The 10900-nt window shown below is 42.4% G+C and overlaps 1 protein-coding gene across 11 annotated transcripts in view; it reads right to left on the bottom strand.

Moving 5' to 3' along the window:
• The window catches only part of adgrb2 (adhesion G protein-coupled receptor B2), a 771897-nt gene that overhangs the window by 82426 nt on the left and 678571 nt on the right, over positions 1-10900 (bottom strand). For 9 of the 11 annotated variants that reach the window (XM_061982439.1, XM_061982437.2, XM_061982432.1 and 6 more), the window contains 3 exons: positions 8028-8067; positions 7668-7682; positions 3626-3792 (listed from right to left, as the gene is read on the bottom strand). In XM_061982439.1, coding sequence (XP_061838423.1) covers positions 3626-3792; positions 7668-7682; positions 8028-8067 — 222 coding nt within the window. The remainder of the gene's footprint in view (positions 1-3625; positions 3793-7667; positions 7683-8027; positions 8068-10900) is intronic. The other 2 variants (XM_061982435.1, XM_061982433.1) reach the window with 1 other exon arrangement.

Genomic DNA, 10900 nt, shown 5'->3' with positions numbered 1-10900 from the left:
TCTAGTGCACAGGTGTCAAACTCAAGGCCCACGGGCCAGATCTGGCCCTCTAACCTCATTTTATATGGCCTGGAAATAATATGTTTCAATAAAATACCTTATATTTTATTTTTTTACTTTCTTATTTTCTCACTAAAGGTATTAGTTGTTTTTTTCTAGTTTGACAGGGGGAAAAAAATTGTGTCCAATATTGCAAGAAATATTATATTATCAAACTTTGTTGGTCAAAAACCAAATAAATACTTAAATATCTGCTTAACTTAAGATTTCGAAGCAAGTTATCCATCAAATTGTACACTATAAAAATGACCAATACATTTTAGCGTAAAATTCAGGGAGGTTTTTTTTTACAGCATATTACTGTAAGTTGGGAAAAAAAACGACCAATGTTTGTTTTTTTACAGCAAAATTCTGTCGACTGAGCTGTCAGTTTTTAATTTTTTTTACTGTAAAATTCACGGTTGATGATTTTATGGTACCACATTTTATTATGGTAAAAAAACTGGCATCTGAGTTGCCAAAATAAAATTAAACAGCGGTACTGTATTTCTATTTACAGTAATATGTTTTCACTGCTGGACTCTAGAAAGAGGTTCCGCAGCCTCCAAAGCAGAACCTCCAGGTTCTGTGACAGCTTTTTCCCTCAGGCCGTAAGACTCTTGAACGCATCATAATTAAATTAAATGATCCCCTTAACTCGCTGGAATAAAAAAGACAATATAACATACATCCATAAACGTGGATGCATGTGAAAAAGTGCGATATATTTATCTGTACAGTAATCTATTTATTTATTTATATATATTTATTTATTTTATATATATAACATACATCCATAAACGTGGATGCATGTGAAAAAGTGCAATATATTTATCTGTACAGTAATCTATTTATTTATTTATATATATATATTTATTTTATATATATAACATACATCCATAAACGTGGATGCATGTGAAAAAGTGCAATATATTTATCTGTACAGTAATCTATTTATTTATTTATATATATTTACTTATTTTATATATTATATTATATATATTATTTATATATATTTATTTATTTATATATGCACCTTATTGCTTTTTTATCCTGCACTACCATGAGCTTATGTAACGAAATTTCGTTCTTATCTGTGCTGTAAAGTTCACATTTGAATGACAATAAAAAGGAAGTCTAAGTTTAAGTCTAGTCTAAGTCTAATGTTGTCAAAATAATAATAATTAAAAAAACACCATATATTTTATAGTACAATATTTTACTGGCAACTAAGCTGCCAGTTTTTTTTTCTGTAAAAAACAGTGGTAAATTGTTCAATATTTAGAGGGGTTAGTGCACCTGCCTCACAATACGAAGGTCCTGAGTAGTCCTGAGTTTAAACCCGGGCTCGGGATCTTTCTGTGTAGAGTTTGCATGTCCTCCTCGAGACTGCGTGGGTTCCCTCCGGGTACTCCGGCTTCCTCCCACCTCCAAAGACATGCACCCGGGGATAGGTTGATTGGCAACACTAAATTGGCCCTAGTGTGTGAATGTTGTCTGTCTATCTGTGTTGGCCCTGTGATGAGGTGGCGACTTGTCCAGGGTGTACACCGCCTTCCGCCCGATTGTAGCTGAGATAGGCTCTAACGCCCCCTGCGACCCCGAAGGGAATAAGCGGTAGAAAATGGATGGATTTTAATTCATAGGCAAATTTGTTAATTATTTACTGTTGCAAGCGGCCCTCTAATGGCAGCCATGACTGCGGTGTGGCCCTCAATGAAAACAAGTTTGACACCCCTGGTCTGGTGGGACAGGCCAAAGTTAAGTCGGAGAAAATGCAGTCCTTTATAAATTATTTAACCTCTTAAGGCCCAAGCTGTTTGTTTACATGTTTTTTTTTTATTTCTCTTTGCTATTTGGGCTTATTGGACCCTAAATAGAATAAAAACTAAGAATCATTTTTTGATATGATGTACTTAGTCCATAAGTACACAAACGTGTACTTCATGTCAATCAATCAATCAATCATACTTGCCAACCTTGAGACCTCCAATTTCGGGAGGTGGGGGGTGGGTGCGGGGGGCGTGGTTGGGGCGGGGGCGTGGTTAAGAGGGGAGGAGTATATTTACAGCTAGAATTCACCAAGTCAAGTATTTCATATATATATATATATATATATATATATATATATATATATATATATATATATATATATATATATATATATATCCCCGCGACCCCGAAGGGAATAAGCGGTAGAAAATGGATGGATGGATGGATGGATGGATATATATATATATATATATATATATATATATATATATATATATATATATATATATATATATATATATATATATATATGTATATGTATATGGATATATATATATATATATATATATATATATATATATATATATATATGTGTATATATATATATATATGTATATATATATATGTATATGTATATATATATATATATATATATATATATATATATATATATATATATATATATATATATATATATATATATATATATAAAAATAAATAAAAGAAATACTTGAATTTCAGTGTTCATTTATTTACACATATACACACACATAACTCATCTACTCATTGTTGAGTTAAGGGTTGAATCGTCCATCCTTGTTCTATTCTCTGTCACTATTTTTCTAACCATGCTGAACACCCTCTCTGATTATGCATTGCTGTGTGGCACGCACAAAAGTGCTTTCATCAAATGCACTAGATGGCAGTATTGTCCTGTTTAAGAGTGTCACAACATTGCTGTTTACGGCAGACGGACTGCTTTACTGTCAACGTTCTTTATATTGTGGGAAAGCGGACTCAGGTCCGCATGGAGTTGGCGCTCCAGCTGAATTTTGGGAGATTTTCGGGAGAAAATTTGTCCCGGGAGGTTTTCGGGAGAGGCGCTGAATTTCGGGAGTCTCCCGGAAAATCCGGGAGGGTTGGCAAGTATGCAATCAATCAATCAATGTTTATTTATATAGCCCTAAATCACAAGTGAATCAAACGACATCCTCGGTTCAGAGCCCACATAAGGGCAAGGAAAAACTCACCCCAGTGGGATGTCTATGTGAATGACTATGAGAAACCTTGGAGAGGACCGCATATGTGGGTAACCGCCCCCCACCCCCTCTAGGGGAGACCGAATGCAATGGATGTCGAGTGGGTCTGACATAATATTGTGTGTAGTGACATGCTAATTCTTATTTTTACACTTTTTTTTCCTAATTCCATTGTATGTTATACTCTTCTGACACCACCAGATGGCAGTATAAGTGTCCACATAAGCGGCCATAAGACCCCAATTCAGTAGTGTACACAATTTTGGAAATAAGAGCTAAAAGGTGCTGTCCACGCATGTGGCCACTAAGCCTTTAGAGGTTTAATGTTTCGGTGGTTGGGGACCACTGACGTAAATTACCGTAATAACTCGTATAACACCCAAAAGCGCAGATTTTAACCATTTAAATATTTTCAAAATAGTCCAAGACATACGGTAATTTAAAAACAGCACTGCACATCATGATGGCGGCTTTGATGTTAAAGGTCTAAAAAAAATCCAGCGTGCCGGATAAGATGTGGTCGTATTTTGCTCAGGTCTGGGTTCGAATGTTACCTGCACGATGAGGTTGGGAGGCGGGATGTTGCCAGGGAGAGAGCTGAAGTTGACTCCGCCGTCCTGATGGGCTGTGAGTTTGGGGTCGTCGTCGTCATCCAGGGATATCCGGGACAAGGTGCCTGTGATGGTGGCCGGGTTACACGTGTTCACCTCCTTGAAAATGACTGGAGGGGCATGGTGAAAGGATCAGGGGGGGAGTGGGTGTACACAAGTATTACAAGGAGGTGGAAGGACGTGGTAGCTAGTTCAGAACAGTCAGGTTGTGCAATACGTGACTTTTAAGATGGAAATCAGCATTCGGCTACGCTCAATAACAGATTTAATGGCCACATGTTACATAATAGTCTTGCACTAATTGAGACAAGTCTGACATGGTGACCTTAAGTCTTACAGTCCAGCTCCAAATTGGCTGACAGTGTTTTAACAGGTCAGAGAAAGTGCAAAAAAAAAAAAAAAACATTTTGTAGAACAAATGAAACCAAATTGAGCCTTTCTTAGCACATTTTAGCAGGGCCCTCCCTGGATACATTGGGGCCCTAAACAGACTTTAATCTGGACGCACCGTCCATTACAAAATGTATTTATTTATTTATGTGAAATGATTTTTATACTTTTAGAATTAAACTTTTGATGCATGTTTGTCACTTAAATACATGGGAAATTAAAGGCCTACTGAAATGCGATTTTCTTATTTAAACGGGGATAGCAGGTCCATTCTATGTGTCATACTTGATCATTTCGCGATATTGCCATATTTTTGCTGAAAGGATTTAGTAGAGAACATCGACGATAAAGTTTGCAGCTTTTGGTCGCTGATAAAAAAAAAGCCTTGCCTGTACCGGAAGTAGCGTGACGTCACAAGTTGAAAGTCTCCTCACATTTCCCCATTGTTTACACCAGCAGCGAGAGCGATTGGGACCGAGAAAGCGACGATTACCCCATTAATTTGAGCCAGGATGAAAGATTTGTGGATGAGGAACGTGAGAGTGAAGGACTAGAGTGCAGTGCAGGACGCATCTTTTTTCGTTCTGACCGTAACTTAGGTACAAGGGCTCATTGGATTCCACACTCTCTCCTTTTTCTATTGTGGATCACGGATTTGTATTTTAAACCACCTCGGATACTATATCCTCTTGAAAATGAGAGTCGAGAACGCGAAATGGACATTCACAGTGACTTTTATCTCCACGACAATACATCGGTGAAGCACTTTAGCTACGGAGCTAACTTGATAGCATCGGGCTTAACTGCAGATAGAAACAAAAGAACCCCTGACTGGAAGGATAGACAGAAAATCAACAATACTATTAAACCATGGACCTGTAACTACACGGTTAATGCTTTCCAGCCTGGCGAAGCTTAACAATGCTGTTGCTAACGACGCCATTGAATCTAACTTAGCTACGGACCTCGACAGAGCTATGATAAAAACATTAGCTCTCCACCTACGCCAACCCTCATGTGCTCATCAACACCGAAGCTCACCTGCGTTCCAGCGATCGACGAAGGACTTCACCCGATCATCGATGCGGTCGGCGGCTAGCGTCGGATAGCGCGTCTGCTATCCAAGTCAAAGTCCTCCTGGTTGTGTTGCTGTAGCCAGACGCTAATACACCGATCGCACCTACAGCTTTCTTCTTTGCAGTCTCCATTGTTCATTAAACAAATTGCAAAAGATTCACCAACACAGATGTCCAGAATACTGTGGAATTTTGCGATGAAAACTGAGCTTTTTGTATTGGATACAATGGCGCCCCAATACTCCCGTTTCAACCATCGACGTCACGCGCATACGTCATCATACCTAGACGTTTTCAACCGGAAGTTTCGCAGGAAATTAAAAAACTAGCCGTATTGGCATGTGTTGCAATGTTAAGATTTCATCATTGATATATAAACTATCAGACTGCGTGGTCGGTAGTAGTGGGTTTCAGTAGGCCTTTAATTGTTCAATCATTATTTTTTTGTGTGCAAAATACCAACATAATTAAAACTAATCCTCCTGTATAATTTTGATTAATCCCAGCAAATAACATGTGCATAACTTAAGTCAATTAAAAAAAAAAAAGACTCCAATTTTTAGACAAAAAAATAAATTTACTCTCAGAATGGCATACATCAGTGTTTCGCAATTATTTTGTCCGTTTATGTAAATAATCTCTTTGATAATGTGTCGGATGCTGCGTTCCATTTTTATGCAGATGACGCGATCATATATTGTTCATCTCCCGCTGTTGTGCGAGCCTTTGAGCTCCCGCAGTCAGCTTTTGATGTTGTTCAGTCCCAGATGACTCAACTTAGACTAGTGCTTAATGCAAAGAAACCTAGAGTGATATGGCAAACATTTGACATTGAACATCCCAAATATATTCCTTTAAAAACAGCTGTTGTTATGGAAACAGGGAAAAGAGGTGGCGTACAATCTTTCGCCAGAGCGTGGGTGACACTGTAAGAGGTTACAGGTCGACACGTTTCTCCTCAATTGAGCCAAATTGAATCCTGTCTGTTTAATTCTTTGCTTCTTGTCTTGTTTAATATATGTCATCAGTGTTTGAACATGACAGCATTAAAGGGGAACATTATCACCAGACCTATGTAAGCGTCAACATGTTGCAGAAAAAAGACCATATATTTTTTTAACCGATTTCCGAACTCTAAATGGGTGAATTTTGGCGAATTAAACGCCTTTCTAATATTCGCTCTTGGAGCGATGACGTCACAACGTGGCGTCGCATCGGGAAGCAATCCGCCATTTTCTCAAACACCGAGTCAAATCAGCTCTGTTATTTTCCGTTTTTTCGACTGTTTTCCGTACCTTGGAGACATCATGCCTCGTCGGTGTGTTGTCGGAGGGTGTAACAACACGAACAGGGACGGATTCAAGTTGCACCAGTGGCCCAAAGATGCGAAAGTGGCAAGAAATTGGACGTTTGTTCCGCACACTTTACCGACGAAAGCTAAGCTACGACAGAGATGGCAAGAATGTGTGGATATCCTGCGACACTCAAAGCAGATGCATTTCCGACGATAAAGTCAAAGAAATCTGCCGCCAGACCCCCATTGAATCTGCCGGAGTGTGTGAGCAATTCAGGGACAAAGGGCCTCGGTAGCACGGCAAGCAATGGCGGCAGTTTGTTCCCGCAGACGAGCGAGCTAAACCCCCCTGGATGTCTTGGCTCACACCGTCAAGAGAAGAATATCGACCCGAGCTTCCCTGGCCTGCTGACATGAGGGTATGTCTACAGAATATATTAATTGATGAAAATTGGGCTGTCTGCACTCTCAAAGTGCATGTTGTTGCCAAATGTATTTCATATGCTGTAAACCTAGTTCATAGTTGTTAGTTTCCTTTAATGCCAAACAAACACATACCAATCGTTGGTTAGAAGGCGATCGCCGAATTCGTCCTCGCTTTCTCCCGTGTCGCTGGCTGTCGTGTCGTTTTCGTCGGTTTCGCTTGCATACGGTTCAAACCGATATGGCTCAATAGCTTCAGTTTGTTCTTCAATTTCGTTTTCGCTACCTGCCTCCACACTACAACCATCCGTTTCAATACATGCGTAATCTGTTGAATCGTTTAAGCCGCTGAAATCCGAGTCTGAATCCGAGCTAATGTCGCTATAGCTTGCTGTTCTTTCCGCCATGTTTGTTTGTGTTGGCTTCACTATGTGACATCACAGGAAAATGGACGGGTGTATATAACGATGGTTAAAATCAGGCACTTTGAAGCTTTTTTTAGGGATATTGCGTGATGGGTAAAATTTTGAAAAAAACTTCGAAAAATATAATAAGCCACTGGGAACTGATTTTTAATGGTTTTAACAATTCTGAAATTGTGATAATGTTCCCCTTTAACATCGTTTTTTAGTCTGCAAAGATGTTTTAACACCTTATATAAAAGTATCTGTGTTGGTGTGGACATGGTCCATGCATACCAACAATGACATATTGGGCCTAATTCGACCCTGAGAACAAGTTAGGGTTACTCAAAGTAGAACACTGAAGAGCAGGCAGGGTTAGTTGAAAGAGTGAAACTTACATGGATGTCCTCTCTCTGCATGGATGGAGGAGGAGGAGGAGGAAGGGGGAAAAGTGACGGTGTTAATGTTTCAAATGTACAATTGCATACATCCAAAAACATCCAGGCACGCACACACGACCGACCGGAGCCAGTTCTGCATACAGAGGAGTGTTATCATCATGCACCATTAAACATCTCATCAGAGTGCACATAAAAGGTGCGGAATGAGCGTGATTGATATGTCGTTTGTTCACAGTGGCTTTTCCGCGTGTAATCTGTCATTTCATCACCGAGCACGGCGAGCTGGAGGCGGCTACACGTTCGTTCGTCGGCGATGCTAATTGTGCTGAAGCAAAAAAAAAAACGAGGACAACTCACCTGTTTGGCACGCCAGGTCCACGTCCTTCTCAAAGTCGGTCTGAGGAAGGGGAGGCGGGGAGGCGGGGAAAGGGGGAGAGAGAGTGAGAGAGTACAATATGTGCAGTGAGATTGGTAGCAGCAGCTCGTGGAAGATGGGCGATGAGGATCTCAAGCGGTCCCATATTGAAGGGGAGATGATTTGTTGCCATGGTGACTCGACTGTATAATTACTTTGGAGATGGGCAAAATGAACAAGATCTTTTGTTTAATTCAGACAAATCCTTCTTCATATATGTATGTTGTCAGGATATCTGCCAGTAGCAATCATGGTGGTCTGCAGTTACCTTGCTGGTTCTATTGTCACTACTGGAAATACTTTCTGAGATACTATAATGTCTCACTAAAGTACAGTGAGCACACCCATCAAATTTCAACAACCATTTTCATTCATGTACATAATAGTACATACACAGTACAGGCCAAAAGTTTGGACTCACCTTCTCATTCAATGTGTTTTCTTTATTTTCATGACTATTTACATCAAGGGTAGGGAACCTATGGCTCTAGAGCCAGATGTGGCTCTTTTGAGGACTGCATCTGGCTCTCAGATAAATCTTGGCTGACATTACTTAACAGGATAAGTACTGAATAATTCCGCTGGTAATCACAGTGTTAAAAAAAATAAAACATTATCATGCATTTTAATCCATTCATCCGTTTTCTACCGCACATGTTCAAGAAGGACTCCTGAGGCAGCGGACAGGTACCGATAGGCCAAGCAGTGTGCGGCTTCAGCGGTCGCAGAGGCAAAAACTCGGACATGGGAGGAGTTCGAAGAGGCCATGGAAAGCGACTTCCGGACGGCTTCGAAGCAATTCTGGACCACCATCCGCCGCCTCAGGAAGGGGAAGCAGTGCACTATCAACACCGTGTATGGTGAGGATGGTGTTCTGCTGACCTCGACTGCGGATGTTGTGGATCGGTGGAGGGAATACTTCGAAGACCTCCTCAATCCCACCAACACGTCTTCCTATGAGGAAGCAGTGCCTGGGGAGTCTGTGGTGGGCTCTCCGATTTCTGGGGCTGAGGTTGCTGAGGTAGTTAAAAAGCTCCTCGGTGGCAAGGCCCCGGGGGTGGATGAGATCCGCCCGGAGTTCTTTAAGGCTCTGGATGCTGTGGGGCTGTCTTGGTTGACAAGACTCTGCAGCATCGCAAGGACATCGGGGGCGGTACCTCTGGATTGGCAGACCGGGGTGGTGGTTCCTCTCTTTAAGAAGGGGAACCGGAGGGTGTGTTCTAGCTATCGTGGGATCACACTCCTCAGCCTTCCCGGTAAGGTCTATTCAGGTGTACTGGAGAGGAGGCTACGCCGGATAGTCGAACCTCGGATTCAGGAGGAACAGTGTGGTTTTCGTCCTGGTCGTGGAACTGTGGACCAGCTCTATACTCTCGGCAGGGTCCTTGAGGGTGCATGGGAGTTTGCCCAACCAGTCTACATGTGCTTTGTGGACTTGGAGAAGGCATTCGACCGTGTCCCTCGGGAAGTCCTGTGGGGAGTGCTCAGGGAGTATGGGGTATCGGACTGTCTGATTGTGGCAGTCCGCTCCCTGTATGCTCAGTGCCAGAACTTGGTCCGCATTGCCGGCAGTAAGTCGGACACGTTTCCAGTGAGGGTTGGACTCCGCCAAGGCTGCCCTTTGTCACCGATTCTGTTCATAACTTTTATGGACAGAATTTCTAGGCGCAGTCAAGGCGTTGAGGGGATCTGGTTTGGTGGCTGCAGGATTAGGTCACTGCTATTTGCAGATGATGTGGTCCTGATGGCTTCATCTGGCCAGGATCTTCAGCTCTCGCTGGATCGGTTCGCAGCCGAGTGTGAAGCGACTGGGATGAGAATCAGCACCTCCAAGTCCGAGTCCATGGTTCTCGCCCGGAAAAGGGTGGAGTGCCATCTCCGGGTTGGGGAGGAGATCTTGCCCCAAGTGGAGGAGTTCAAGTACCTCGGAGTCTTGTTCACGAGTGAGGGAAGAGTGGATCGTGAGATCGATAGGCGGATCGGTGCGGCGTCTTCAGTAATGCGGACGCTGTATCGATCCGTTGTGGTGAAGAAGGAGCTGAGCCGGAAGGCAAAGCTCTCAATTTACCGGTCGATCTATGTTCCCATCCTCACCTATGGTCATGAGCTTTGGGTTATGACCGAAAGGACAAGATCACGGGTACAAGCGGCCGAAATGAGTTTCCTCCGCCGGGTGGCGGGGCTCTCCCTTAGAGATAGGGTGAGAAGCTCTGTCATCCGGGAGGAGCTCAAAGTAAAGCCGCTGCTCCTCCACATGGAGAGGAGCCAGATGAGGTGGTTCGGGCATCTGGTCAGGATGCCACCCGTACGCCTCCCTAGGGAGGTGTTTAGGGCACGTCCGACCGGTAGGAGGCCGCGGGGAAGACCCAGGACACGTTGGGAAGACTATGTCTCCCGGCTGGCCTGGGAACGCCTCGGGGTGCCACAGGAAGAGCTGGACGAAGTGGCTGGGGAGAGGGAAGTCTGGGCTTCCCTGCTTAGGCTGCTGCCCCCGCGACCCGACCTCGGATAAGCGGAAGAAGATGGATGGATGGATGGATGTTCAAGAAGTCACATTAATGGTAAGAAGTATTTTATTTATTATTGGTTAGCTTCAGAATAACAATGTTATTAAAAATAATGAGAGACTTATTATACTCTAAAAATGTTGGTCTTACTTAAAAATGCACGCATTTAGTTGTATTCAGTGTTAAAACAAATATTATATGGCTCTCACGTAAATACATTTTAAAATATTTGGCTTTCATGGCTCTCTAAGCCAAAAAGGTTCCCGACCCCTGATTTACATTGTAGATTGTCACTGAAGGCATCAAAA

The sequence above is a fragment of the Nerophis lumbriciformis genome, linkage group LG21 (genome assembly GCF_033978685.3).
Source record: "Nerophis lumbriciformis linkage group LG21, RoL_Nlum_v2.1, whole genome shotgun sequence".
Taxonomy (NCBI): Eukaryota; Metazoa; Chordata; class Actinopteri; order Syngnathiformes; family Syngnathidae; genus Nerophis; species Nerophis lumbriciformis.
This window is presented reverse-complemented; position numbering and strand designations above follow the sequence as displayed.